We start from the raw sequence: 15164 nt of genomic DNA on the forward strand, positions 1-15164 counted from the left end.
ATGCAGAACTCATGGACTTTATTAACTTCACCACTAATTTCCACCCTGCCCTCAAATTCACCTGGACTATCTCAGACACCACCCTCAACTTTCTTGATCTCATTGTCTTCATGATAACCTAAGTTAAGGAAGATTAGTGCATTGCTGGTCGCCCCTATATAGGAAGGATGTGGAAGCTTCGGAAAGGGTTTAGGGGAAGTTTACCAGAACAATGCTTGGCTTAGGGGTATAAGTCACCTCCCCCCACCACTCTATCCCCATTCCCTTCCCCTCCGCCTCCCCTCCGTCTCTTCTACCCCCACCTCCAGTTTAAATTCCAATTGGAATATTTTGGAGGACCAAGAAACCAAGAACCAAGAAGAACCAAGTTACAAGGAGAGGTTGGACACACTTGGATTGGTTTCTCTGGAATACCAGAGATTGAGGAGAGAACTAATAGAAATATTACAATAGTGAGATGCATAGAACCCCTTTTCCAGGATGGACAGGTAAGCTTTAGGTAAGAGGAGCAATGTTTCAAAGGAGATTTGCGAGGCAAGTTTTTTTTTTACATAGAAGGAGCATTCTGAACATCACTTTTACCAGAGCCATTGTGGGCCAAAGATCCTAATCCTGTGCTGTACTGGTCTATTTTCTATGAACAATTTAACATTCTATGGAACATTGTGTACCAAGTGCTGGGAGGTCGATTAATATGAAGACTGTCCAGTGGTTGGCATGAATGAATTGGGCCAAAAGCCCTATTTCCATGTTGTATGTTTCTCTGACTTTTGTGAAGGCGAAATCACATTTGACCAATTTATTGGTGTTACTCGAAGTAAATAGCATGGTAAAATCTGGCGTGCTATATTTAAATTTAAAGTCGTAGTCATACAGCGTGGAAACAGGTCTTTCAGCCCGACTTGCCTGTGCCAGTCAAGATGCCCCATCTACACTAATCCCATCTGCCCATATCCCTCGAAATCTTTCCTATCCATGTACCTGTCCAAATACCTTTTTAAATGTTGTGATAGCACCAACCTCAACGCCCTCCCCTGGCAACTTGTTCCATGTACCCACCACACTCTGAGTGAAAAAGTTGCCCTCAGGTTCCTATTAAATCTTTCCCCTCTCACCTTAAACCTATTTCCTCAGGTTCTTGGCTCATCTACATTAGGTAAAAGAGCATCTACCCTATCAATTACCCTCATGATTTTATCTACTTTTAGAAGATTACCCCTCATCCTCCTGTGCTCCAAGGAATAAAGTCTTAGCCTGCCCAGCCTCTCGCAACATCCTCGTACATCTTCTCTGCACTTTTTCCAGCTTAACATCTTTTCTACAGCAGGGTAACCAAAACTGTACATAGGAACATAGAAAATAGGTGCAGGAGTAGGCCATTCAGCCCTTCGAGCCTGCACCGCCATTCGATATGATCATGGCTGATCATCCAACTCAATATCCCATCCCTGCGTTCTCTCCATAACCCCTGATCCCTTTAGCCACAAAGGCCACATCTAACTCCCTCTTAAATATAGCCAATGAACTGGCCTCAACTACCTTCTGTGGCAGAGAATTCCGCAGATTCACCACACTCTGTAAAAAAAGATTTTCTCATCTCGGTCCTAAAAGACATCCCTCTTATCCATAAACTGTGACCCCTAGTTCTGGACTTCCCCAACATCAGGAATAATCTGCATCTAGCCTGTCCAACTCCTTAAGAATTTTGTACGTTTCTATAAGATCCCCCCTCAATCTTCTAAATTCTAGCGAGTACAAGCCGAGTCTATCCAGTCTTTCTTCATATGAAAGTCCTGCCATCCTAGGAATCAGTCTGGTGAACCTTCTCTGTACTCCCTCTATGGCAAGAATGTCTTTCCTCAGATTAGGAGACCAAAACTGTACGCAATACTCCAGGTGCGGTCTCACCAAGACCCTGTACAACTGCAGTAGAACCTCCCTGCTCTTATACTCAAATCCTTTTGCTATGAATGCTAACATACCATTTGCTTTCTTCACTGCCTGCTGTACCTGCATTCCTACTTTCAATGACTGTTGTACCATGACACCCAGGTCTCGTTGCATCTCCCCTTTTTATAATCGGCCACCATTCAGATAATAGTCTACTTTCCTGTTTTTGCCACCAATATGGATAACCTCACATTTATCCACATTATACTGCATCTGCCATGCATTTGCCCACTCACCCAACCTATCCAAGTCACCTTGCAGCCTCCTAGCATCCTCCTCACAGCTAACACTGCCCCCAGCTTTGTGTCAGCCGCAAACTTGGAGATGTTGCATTCAATTCCCTCATCCAGATCATTAATATATATTGTAAATAGCTGGGGTCCCAGCACTGAGCCTTGCGGTACCCCACTAGTCACTGCCTGCCATTCTGAAAAGGACCCGTTTACTCCTTCTCTTTGCTTCCTGTCTGCCAGCCAGTTCTCTATCCACATCAATACTGAACCCCCAATACCGTGTGCTTTAAGTTTGTATACTATTCTCTTATGTGGGACCTTGTCGAAAGCCTTCTGAAAGTCCAAATATGCCACATCCACTGGTTCTCCCCTATCCACTCTACTAGTTACATCCTCAAAAAATTCTATAAGATTCGTCAGACTTGATTTACCTTTCATAAATCCATGCTGACTTTGTCCAATGGATTCATCACTTTCCAAATGTGCTGCTATCCCATCTTTAATAACTGACTCCAGCAGTTTCCCCGATGTTAGACTAACTGGTCTGTAATTCCACGTTTTCTCTCTCCCTCCCTTTTTAAAAAGTGGGGTTACATTAGCTACCCTCCAATCCTCAGGAACTACTCCAGAATCCAAAGAGTTTTGAAAAATTATCACTAATGCATCCACTATTTCTGTGGCTACTTCCTTAAGTACTCTGGGGTGCAACTTATCTGGCCCTGGGGATTTATTGGCCTTTAATCCATTCAATTTACCTAACACCACTTCCCGGCTAACCTGGATTTCACTCAGTTCCTCCATCTCATTTAACCCCCGGTCCCTTGCTATTTCCGGCAGATTATTTATGTCTTCCTTAGTGAAGACAGAACTAAAGTAGTTATTCAATTGGTCTGCCATGTCCTTGTTCCCCATGATCAATTCGCCTGTTTCTGACTGCAAGGGACCTACATTTGCTTTAACTAATCTTTTCCTTTTCACATATCTATAAAAACGTTTGCAGTCAGTTTTTATGTTCCCTGCCAGTTTTCTTTCATAATCTATTTTCCCTTTCCTAATTAAGCGTTTTGTCCTCTGCTGGACTCTGAATTTCTCCCAGTCCTCTCGTAGGCTGCTTTTTCTGGCTAATTTGTACGCTTCATCTTTTGTTTTGATACTATCCCTGATTTCACTTGTTATCCACAGATGTACTTTCTTCCCTGATTTATTCTTTTGCCAAACTGGGATGAACAATTGTTGTAGTTCATCCATGCAGTTTTTAAATGCCTTCACTAAAGAGTACACAATACTCAAAATATGGCCTCACCAATGTCTTACCCAGACTGATGAATGCCAATAAGCCAAAAGCCTACGACCTATGACTCACTTGCAAGGAACTATGTACCTGCACACCTACATCCCTCTGCTCTATCAGACTCCCCACTCCCCTGCCATTCACTGTGAAGGTCCTGCCCTGGTTTGACTTTCTAAAATGCAACACTTCACACTTATCTGCATTAAACTCCATTAACCATTCCTCCGGCCACTTTCCCAACTGATCACGATCATGCTGTGATTTTTGATTACCATCTTCACTATATCTGTCACATCCGATCATGATGTCAGGTTAAAATATCTGGTCATCTGCAAACTTACTAATCATTGCTTGTACATTCTCATCCAAATCGTTGTTAGATACCTTATCGCACTGAATATTCTCCAGTAACTTGCCCTTCACAGATGTTAGGCTCACTGGTCTATAGTTCCTGGGCTTTTCCTTGCACTCTTTCTTAAATACAGGCACAACATTAACACAACATCATCTACCTTCCAGAACCACCCCTGTATCTAATGGTGGGATTCTTAAATCTCAGCCAGGGTGCTCACAATCTCTTCTCTAGTTTCCCAGTGTCCCGGGATATTTATCTACCCTCATACACTTTAGGGTGTTCAGCACCTCCTCAACTGTAATACTGACAGTCGTGAAGACACTTCCATTAGCTGTCCCAAGTTCCTCAATCTTCACGTCTTTCTCCACAGTGAAAACCAAGGAGAAATACTCAATGTGGATCTTGCGCAGCTCCAGAAGAAATTTCCAGAAGATATAATGTGCTGCATCAAAGGTTATTGTAGACAATAAAAGTTTGTGGTGCAGCGGGTTAGAAAATTGGAAGGATATTAGGAATTATCCGCACAATGTCAATGATATAGCAAAGAAACACGTCATTCAGCCCAATGAAACCATGTCAACTGGAAAGTGCACATTTGCACCAATCCTACGCAAGTTATCCTGTCCAGATTCTCATCAAGCCCTCTTGTTTTGCCTCCTTCTGCACACTAGTCACGGTGCCCAATTAACATACAATTTGCATGTCTGTGAGATGTCGAAGGAATTTGGAGCATCTAGAGGAAATACATGCTGTCACAGAGAGAACATACAAACTCTGGAGAGGTTACACTGCAGAGTACAGGGCATTGTGGCATATAACCATATAACAATTACAGCACGGAAAACAGGCCATCTCGGCCCTTCAAGTCCATGCCGAACACTTATTTTCCCCTGGTCCCATCTACCTGCACTCAGACCATAACATAGAAACATAGAAATTAGGTGCAGGAGTAGGCCATTCGGCCCTTCGAGCCTGCACCGCCATTCAATATGATCATGGCTGATCATCCAACTCAGTATCCCGTACCTGCCTTCTCTCCATACCCTCTGATCCCCTTAGCCACAAGGGCCACATCTAACTCCCTCTTAAATATAGCCAATGAACTGGTCTCGACTACCCTCTGTGGCAGAGAGTTCCAGAGACCACTCTCTGTGTGAAAAAAGTTCTTCTCATCTCAGTTTTAAAGGATTTCCCCCTTATCCTTGAGCTGTGACCCCTTGTCCTGGACTTCCCCAACATCGGGAGCAATCTTCCTGCATCTAGCCTGTCCAACCCCTTAAGAATTTTGTAAGTTTCTATAAGATCCCCTCTCAGTCTCCTAAATTCTAGAGAGTATAAACTAAGTCTATCCAGTCTTTCTTCATAAGACAGTCCTGACATCCCAGGAATCAGTCTGGTGAACCTTCTCTGCACTCCCTCTATGGCAAGAATGTCCTTCCTCAGATTTGGAGACCAAATCTGTACGCAATACTCCAGGTTTGGTCTCACCAAGACCCTGTACAACTGCAGTAGAACCTCCCTGCTCCTATACTCAAATCCTTTTGCTATGAAAGCTAACATACCATTCGCTTTCTTCACTGCCTGCTGCACCTGCATGCCTACTTTCAATGACTGGTGTACCATGACACCCAGGTCTCGCTGCATCTCCCTTTTCGTAGTCGGCCACCATTTAGATAATAGTCTGCTTTCCTGTTTTTGCCACCAGAATGCATAACCTCACACTTATCCACATTATACTGCATCTGCCAAACATTTGCCCACTCACCCAGCCGATCCAAGTCACCTTGCAGTCTCCTAGCATCCTCCTCACAGCTAACACTGACCCCCAGCTTCGTGTCATCCGCAAACTTGGAGATATTGCCTTCAATTCCCTCATCCAGATCATTAATATATATTGTAAATAGCTGGGGTCCTAGCACTGAGCCTTGCGGTACCCCACTAGTCACTGCCTGCCATTGTGAAAAGGACCCGTTTACTCCCACTCTTTGCTTCCTGTTTGCCAGCCAGTTCTCTATCCATCAATACTGAACCCCTAATGCCGTGTGCTTTAAGTTTGCATACTAATCTCTTATGTGGGACCTTGTCGAAAGCCTTCTGGAAGTCCAGATACACCACATCCACTGGTTCTCCCCTATCCACGCTACTAGTTACATCCTCGAAATATTCTATAAGATTCGTCAGACATGATTTACCTTTCATAAATCCATGCTGACTTTGTCCAATGATTTCACCACTTTCCAAATGTGCTGCTATCCCATCTTTAATAACTTACTCTAGCAGTTTCCCCACTACCGATGTTAGACTAACTGGTCTGTAATTCCCCGTTTTCTCTCTCCCTCCCTTCTTAAAAAGTGGGGTTACGTTTGCTACCCGCCAATCCTCAGGAACTACTCCAGAATCTAAAGAGTTTTGAAAGATTATTACTAATGCATCCACTATTTCTGGAGCTACTTCCTTAAGTACTCTGGGATGCAGCCTAACTGGCCCCGGGGATTTATCGGCCTTTAATCCATTCAATTTACCTAACACCACTTCCCGGCTAACCTGGATTTCACTCAATTCCTCCAACTCCTTTGACCCGCGCGGTCCCCTGCTATTTCCGGCAGATTATTTATGTCTTCCTTAGTGAAGACGGAACCAAAGTAGTTATTCAATTGGTCCGCCATATCCTTGTTCCCCATGATCAACTCACCCGTTTCTGACTGCAAGGGACCTACATTTGTTTTAACTAATCTCTTTCTTTTCACATATCTATAAAAACTTTTGCAGTCAGTTTTTATGTTCCCTGCCAGTTTTCTTTCATAATCTAACCCTCCAGGTATGAACATATGTTTATTGAGAAACTAAGAGGAAAGCAAATTAAATATGTTAAATACAGCTTGAAAAGCCACAATCATACCTGGCTGCTATCTTATCACCAAACCTTCTGTAAACTTTCATAAATTATTCTGTAGTGTGTCAAATCATTTACAAGCATTACAGCGTAACAGCTATGGCAGCAAATGGGGTTTCTGGTCCTAATCATTATCACTTTTGCAGCAAGTAGAATGTCATAACAAGGAACGATTTCTAGTGTAAACTTAAGCAGGAAGCTCATGTGGAAATGTTCAGGATGCGCAGTGGAATGAGCTCACACACTTGCATTAATCATGGCACGCTCTTTTATACTCAGCCAAACAGCAGCAACATCCTCTGATAAAGAAAATATCCCAAGATCCATCTAATTAGAACATAGAACAGTACAGTAGAGGGACATGTCACATCCGATCATGATGTCAGGTTAAACTAATACCCTCAGCCTGCATGTGCGGCCATATCTGTCCCTTCTCCGCACATTCCTGTGTTTATCTTAAAGCCTCTTAAAAGCCACCATCATACGTGCCTCTGCCACCACCCTTGGCAGCACGTTTCAGGCACTCACCACCCTCTGTGTAAAAAATCTTGCTCTACACGTCTCCGTTAAACTTTCCCACTCTGACCTAAAAGCTATGCCTTCTAGTCTTTGACATTTCAACCCTGGGAAAAAGCTTCCGTCTATCTACCCTATATGTGCCTCCCAAAGTATACAATGAAGTCCTCCAAGTCAAAGGTACTCACATGCCCCAGCTATGCCTGCCTTTGTTCCAGGTGTACACTGGCCCTATCTCCCAACTTTATTTCCACTACATTGAAGACAGCATTGGGGCTACTTCCTACATCCATGCAGAACTCATGGACTTTATTAACTTCACCACTAACTTCCACCCTGCCCTCAAATTCACCTGAATTACCCCAGACACCACCCTCCCCTTTCTTGATCTCATTGTCTCCATCACAGGAGATAAACAGTATCTGAGCTGTATCCTATCCAATGTTTTATAAAGTTGTAGAACAATCACACTGTTATTATATTCTACGGCCCATCTAATGAAGCCAAGAATCCCAAATGCCATCTTCATCACCTTTTCATAAGATCATAAGTGATAGGAGTAGAAATAGCCCATCAAGTCTACTCTGCCATTCAATCATGGCTGATCTGTATCTCCCTCCTAATTCCATTCCCCTACCTTCTCCCCATAACCATATTAATCAACATTTATACCTGTGCTACCACCTTCACGGATCCAAGATATACTTGGGCACAGGCTCCCTTGGGCACAGGCATTCATTATGCATCTGCTCCCAAGGAGAATTAACTTGTATTTGTGTGGATTAAATTTCTGCTGCCATTGATCGGCCCATTTTACCAAGTGATTAATTCCATCCTGTAAACTATATCTACCATCAACACTTCTGGTGCTACTGCAGACCTACAGACCACAACTCCTATATTCATATTCAATAACATATATAACAATTGGCCAAATTATTGCAAATTAAGTTACAGATAAATGTGTGGGAACTAACTTAATTATCTTGATGTGAACTTGAATTACTCTTTGCATTTTTATTCTCTTCGAGGGGGTTTTAAGTTACACAGTGATGCAACAAATCAAGCTGCTGCCTCACAGCTCCAGCAACCCTTGTTCTATTCTGAAGCTCAAGTACAATTCAGTAGTGCTGTCTTAATGTAGCTTCCAAAATGTTTCTCTCTGTCCAAGTAAGTCAAGGTTTCCTGTGGGTGCTCCACTTGTCTCCCACATTTCCAAAGACATGTGTATTGGTTGGCTAATTGGCCATTGTAACTTGTCCCTTGTGTGCTGGTGAGTGGTGTGAAAAGTTGGTGCGGATGCGCAGAGAATAATATGGGATCAGTGCCCAGAGCATCCAGGTTTTACAGTTTGAATCATGCTTGAGTGTCATGCAGACTCATTGGGCTGAGGGAGCCGTTCCCATGCTATACGGCTCTATAACAATATAACCATATAACAATTACAGCACGGAAACAGGCCATCTCGACCCTCCTAGTCCATGCCGAACACGTATTCTCCCCTAGTCCCATACACCTGCGTTCAGACCATAGCCCTCCATTCCTTTCCCGTCCATATAACTATCCAATTTATTTTTAATTACGAAACATATATGACTACAATTATTCTGGAATTAAATCTGGAATAATACGTTATGGCATAAAAAGCTACAGCCTCAGGTGCTGGAAAATAAGGATAGTATAGATAGGTGCAGAGGCAAAAGGCCGGTTTCCATGCTGTTTAACTAAATTACACTAAAGCTTAGTGCTACTGTTTAACAAGAGATGGCTTAGTCAACTAGTCTGCTTTAGTCACTTCCCCTTGCATAATTGTTGCTGTAGAAATCCAACAACCTTTTCTGATACTATCCCGCATTTCGACTGGATCACAGGGTAGAGACAGGATTGTATGGTTGCATGCCACATTGAATCACCCTTTCAGAATGTTAAGATGACACATGTGTTTCACAAAATAACAGAATTTGTCATTTTGTTTTAAGTTCCTGTATTACCACTCATCATCGTGTTCTCTTTAATGCAACAAAATGATCTGCTGCACCACCATTTTTCACACCAGTTCACAGCAGTTGCAAGTCGAAAATTGTTTGCGTACAGAAATACCAGCTAAAATGGAGCTGCACAGGAGGCACCGAGACACATCATGCAAATTCTAAAGACACACTGCAGAGAATAGTCAATCATAACTATTACAGTCCAGGTTTTACAGTTTGAATCATGCATGTACCATGGGTAAAAACATGCACCATACAAATGCATTTTCTGGGTCTTAAAAATAATGCTTTGACCCATGACTGGCTTCAAAACCTAACTAATATAATGCATCACATATTTAACATTTATTTGTTTATTCATCTGCTTAAACATTTATTTTGTAAATCTGGAGTGTATAGAACTCTATCCAAGTAATTTTTTGTTTTTTTGCCTCAACCAATTTTATCCATCTCCATAAAACATGAAGGTTGAAGACCTACCTCAGTGAAGTAGCCTGCAATCCCAGCTTGGCATGAGCCATGTTCCTCTCCATATTTCTTCTTGTATTCTGCACACACAAAAAAACACCATATTTACCAACTGAACAATTTTTGTTTTAAAAAAAAAAATGTTGGCAATACTTCTCAGAAATTAATTTGTAACACTGATGCTCCATGGCGCATAGAATACGGGCCGTAAAGAAAAAAACCTTTGGATGTTTTGGTTAGTTTAGAGATACAGCATGGAAAGAGGTACTTCGGCCCACCGACTCCACGCAAACCATTCGCGCTAGTTCTATGTTATCCCACTTTCGATTCCACTTCCTACTCAACAGGGGAAATTTAAAGGCCAATTAACCGACAATCCCATACATCTTTCTTTGGCATGTGAATTGAAGCTGGAGAACCCAGCAGAAACCCACATGGTCACAGGGAGAACGTGCGGACTCCACACAGACAGCACCTGAGGTCCAGATCAAACATCGACCTCTGGCTCGGTGGTTCTTAACCTTTTTGGCATATATTACGCGCATACGTCAACAAAATACTGTATGTGGTAGGTACCTTTGTTGGGTTCCTAAAAATGGGCTCAACAACTGGATATGCTATTTATGACGCCCTTCATGTCCCCTAGTAAAGCTCTAAATGACCCCACTTGGGGATCCCGATTCCCAGGTTAAGAACCACTGCTCTGGCTCAAGTTGCTGAATCAGGTTATGATGCAATCAGTTAATTCTGCTCTCTATTGTACACCTATAGACATTCAAGAGAGTCCTCTCTGACATCTCCAATCCGTCTAAATCGTCTCAGGAAGTAGAGGCGTTGATGGGCTCTCTGTGCTGGGTCCAGGAAAGATCATCATAAATATTCACGCCCACCATTGTCCTGTCGAAATAGAGAGATTTGTGTGTCCTCTCTTCCAGTCCACAATCAGTTCCTTGGTCTTACTGACATTGAGAATCAGGTTATTATACTGACACCATTTGGTCAGTCGAATGATCTGATCGTCATTTGTCATCGTCATCGTCATCCAACAACAGTGGTGTTCTCAGCGAACTTGATGAAGATGGAGTTCGCACACAGTACGGCTACACAGTCGTGAGTATCGAGCGAGCAGAGCAGGGGACTGCGCACATAGCCTTGAGGTACACCCATACTGATGTTTAACAGGGAAGAAGTGTTGCTGCCAATTCCTGCAGACTGGTCTTCTTCTTCTTCTTGCTTTTGGCCTGCACAGCCTAAAGTTGTAGGACAACTTGTTCTATTTGATCTTATTCGATTGTGCACGCCGGGGTTGATTGCATTAGTTGAAACAGGGCGGACCACATGAAGGTTGCAATCTCCCACCCCGCAGACAGGTCTGTTCGTGAGGAAGTCGAGAATCCAGTTGCAAAGGGATGCGCAAAGACCCAATTCCCTGAGCTTGGTAACAAGTTTGGAGGGGACGATGGTGTTGAACACCGAGCTATAGTCGAAGACCAAAAGACTGATCCAAATAGTCCAGTGTGCAGTGGAGAGCCAGCAAGATCGTATCCTCTATTAATTTATTTTCACATTGAGGATAGTAGTTAGCTGCGATGAGCTGCCAGGGAAAGTGGTCGAGGCACACACATTCACAACATGTAACAGGCATTTAGATAGTTCTTGGATAGTTATTGAGGTCTAATGCATGAAATTTGGATTTGTGTAGAAAGGCATCAGGTTCAACTAAAAGGACACTTTGTTATGCTGTACACTTCTATGTTTCTATAGCACCACGACAGTTTCTCTCACAAGATGATATTGAGTTTTGAGCAAATGCATCAGCTGTGAAATTCACCAGCAAAATAAAGCATCAGCCTGTAAACTTTCAGCTGGATACACCAGACAGCTTCACAAAAACAAGAAACAGGATCTTAACTTCAGGTGCTGTTATAGAGCTAAGCAGCAAGGAAACAGGATCTTCGGCCAACTGAATTGGCATACTGAGCATAGTTCCATTTACCTGCATTTTGCCCAGATCCCTCTACATCCTTCCTAGCCATTTATCTGTCCAAATGCCTTTTAAAAAGTCTTAACTGTACCCACTTCAACAGCTTCCTCTGGCAGCTCATTCTAGACATGGAAAAAGTTGACCAAGGTCACTTAAATCTCTCCCCTCTCACTTTAAGCTGATACACTCTAGTTTTAGAATCATCTGGGGGAATATGTTCACTTTATCCACACGTCTCCTGATCTTGTATACCTCAGTAATCTCACCCTCTTGCACGCCAAAGAATAAGGTCCCAGCCTATCCAACCTTTCAGTATAGTTCAAGCCTGCAAGCTGTCCCAAACATCCGTGAGAAATTATCTGGACTCTTTCTAACTGAATGACCCCCTTCATACAGCTGGCTGGCTAGAACTGCACACAGTACTCCATGTGTGGTCTCACCAATAACATGTACAGTTGCATCATGATGTCCCAATTTTTGTGCTCAATACCCTTTCCAATGAAGGCAGGTTTGCCAAAAGCATTCTTCACCACATTCTCCACCTCACTCGCCACCTACAAGGAATTATGCACGGACTAGAAGGGTCGAGATGGCCTGTTTCCGTGCTGTAATTGTTATATGGTTATATGGTTATATACACATTGTCTCCCAGATTATCTGTAATGTAACATTCTCCAGGGCTCTGTCATTTACTGTGCAAGCCATATAACCATATAACAATTACAGCACGGAAACAGGTCATCTCGACCCTTCTAGTCCGTGCCAAACACATAATCTCCCCTAGTCCCATATACCTGCGCTCAGGCCATAACCCTCCATTCCTTGCCCGTCCATATAACTATCCAATTTATTTTTAAATGATAAAAACGAACCTGCCTCCACCACCTTCACTGGAAGCTCATTCCACACAGCTACCACTCTCTGAGTAAAGAAGTTCCCCCTTATGTTACCCCTAAACTTCAGTCCCTTAATTCTCATGTCATGTCCCCTTGTTTGAATCTTCCCTACTCTCAGTGGGAAAAGCTTTTCCACGTCAACTCTGTCTATCCCTCTCATCATTTTCTCTATCAAGTCCCCCCTTAACCTTCTGCGCTCCAAAGAATAAAGCCCTAACTTGTTTAACCTTTCTCTGTAACAAAGCCCTATCCTACTTTGACATAATAAAATGTACCATCTCACATTCGTCAAAATGTTACTTGCCATTCCTTGGTTGAAGCTTCCAGTACTGCACACAATACTCCAAAGGTGGGCTATTGGTTCTATAAAGTTGGATCATGACTTCCTGACTCAATGAAAGCATTTGTCTTCCTTGCCACTCTATCTACTTCTGCTGCTACGTTTAGAGAGTTATGGACGTGGACCCCAAGATCCCTCTGTACATCAATACTGTTGAGCTATTCTCAAATTATTGCTATTCTCATTGAGAATAATACTATTTTCAAACCACCTTGGATTCCTCAGTCACAGTAACTCTGTTGTGTTCCTCTGCCACAATATCAGCAGCGATCAAAGTTTGAAGCAAACTCTCTGTGTTTCTTTCTCTGCCTTTTGCATTAAGTATGCCTGCACAATAGACAATAGGTGCAGGAATAGGCCATTCAGCCCTTCGAGCCAGCATCGAAATTCAATATGATCATCACAATAACTGAGTTGGAGGGATTACTGTGTTGGCATCTACTGCAGATGTATTTTCTCAGTTCATTCCTACTGATGGCAGGCACACAGCCTGCTCTCCATATCTTTTCCTGCAATAACGGTAGCACGAGAGGGCCAGATAGCATGTTCTGTTTGCATCACCATTTGACCGAATATGGTAGAACCTTTATTTGGTACCACTTTCCTACATTACTATTATTTGCATTAACACACTTAATGACCAAGAAATTACCATGTCTACTATTCTGTGGGAATTCCATTTTCAAATATGTCTTTATATGCACTAAGCAGAAAAACACTGTACAAGCATTTAAACATTTTCTCCCCAAAATGCAGCAAAACCAGTACAAATACAGAAGGTATTTTGTTCCTATGCTTTTAGAACAGCACATAATGTATAAGGCATGATTACTAAGTTTGCAGATGTCACTAAACGAAGTAGTAATGTAGAAAGCTAAGATGGTTTTCAAAAATTACAGCAGGATCTTGATCAGCGGGGCATTATTCCCCATCTAGTCGGCTAGCTCTCCCTGGATTCCATGGGGTCTAAACTTCATGGGGTGGGAAACATGCTGTATAAAAGGCACCCAATCAGGAGGCATCACAACTTGGTTTGGCAACTGCTCTACCCAAGTCCACAAGAAATTGCAGAGTTTTGAGCACAGCCCAGTACATCACGCAAAGCAGCCACCCACCCATTGGCTCTCTATACTTCCTGCTGCCTCGGGATGGAAGACAGCATATTCAAGGACCATGAACCTGAGGAACAATCACTTTGCTGTTGGGCAGGAGGACACAAAAGCTTGAAAGCATGTACCACCAGACTCAAGGACAACTTCTTCCCTGCTGTTATCAGACTATTGAGTAAATCTCTTACAAGCTCTTGATGTATCCACGATTCCCCATCCTATTTGGTTTCAGCCTTTGCATTTTCTCTATGCCTGTAACATTATGTTCTTCACTCTGATTCCTTTCAGTTTGCACTACCCACTGTACTCGTGAATGACTTTGATTGCAGTTGTGTACAGATGTTGTTACCTGGATGGCACACAAAGTTGTTCGCTGCATCTCAGTACACGTGACAATTCATACTAAACTAATTGAATACCATGACGACTGTAGGAGAAGATTCTAAGAGATAGGATCTATCTGCATTTGGAAAGGCAAGAACAGATTAGGGATAATCCGGCATAACTTTCTTCAGTGCAAATACCGTCTCATGGATTTGATTTGAGATTTGTGGATTGTGGATGACATCAGAATTTGTGGTATGGTGGACAGTGAAAAGGGTTGTCTAAAATTACAAAAGCATTTGGACAAATAACAGTCTTGATCAAAGACAAACTGCAAAAGAATGGTAGTCCAAATTTAACTCAGACAAGTGCAAAGTGATGTATTTTGGGAAGTTCAACCAAAGCAGGGCATGCACAATGAGTGGCAGGGTTCTATAAAGTGTTGTCAAACAGAGAACCAGGAGTTCAAGTACATAATTCCCCAAAATTGCTGATACAGGCAGGCAAGATGATGAAGGTAACTAGAGTTGATATATCCTTTTACAGCTGTATAAAACATTGGTGAGCTTATGCCTGCTGTAATTTGTGCCTTTCTGGTCACGATAAATAGGAAGTGTGTGATTAAGCTTGAGAGGGTGCAGAAACAATTAACAGGGATGTTTCCTGGAGTGGAGGGCCTGAGTTATAACAAGAGACTGGATAGGCTGTGACGGCTTTGCTTGGTGCACAAGAGGCTGAGGTAGACAATAGACCATAGGTGCGGGAGCAGGCCATTCGGCCCTTAGAGCCAGCCATTCAATGTGATCATGGCTGA

At 42.7% G+C, this 15164-nt stretch overlaps 1 protein-coding gene across 3 annotated transcripts in view; it reads right to left on the reverse strand.

Moving 5' to 3' along the window:
- itga9 (integrin, alpha 9) overlaps window positions 1–15164 on the reverse strand; it is a 369220-nt gene that overhangs the window by 312907 nt on the left and 41149 nt on the right. For all 3 annotated transcript variants that reach the window (XM_055633502.1, XM_055633503.1, XM_055633504.1), the window contains exon 5: window positions 9710–9777. In XM_055633502.1, coding sequence (XP_055489477.1) covers window positions 9710–9777 — 68 coding nt within the window. The remainder of the gene's footprint in view (window positions 1–9709; window positions 9778–15164) is intronic.

This window comes from Leucoraja erinacea, chromosome 4 (genome assembly GCF_028641065.1).
Source record: "Leucoraja erinacea ecotype New England chromosome 4, Leri_hhj_1, whole genome shotgun sequence".
Taxonomy (NCBI): domain Eukaryota; kingdom Metazoa; phylum Chordata; class Chondrichthyes; order Rajiformes; family Rajidae; genus Leucoraja; species Leucoraja erinaceus.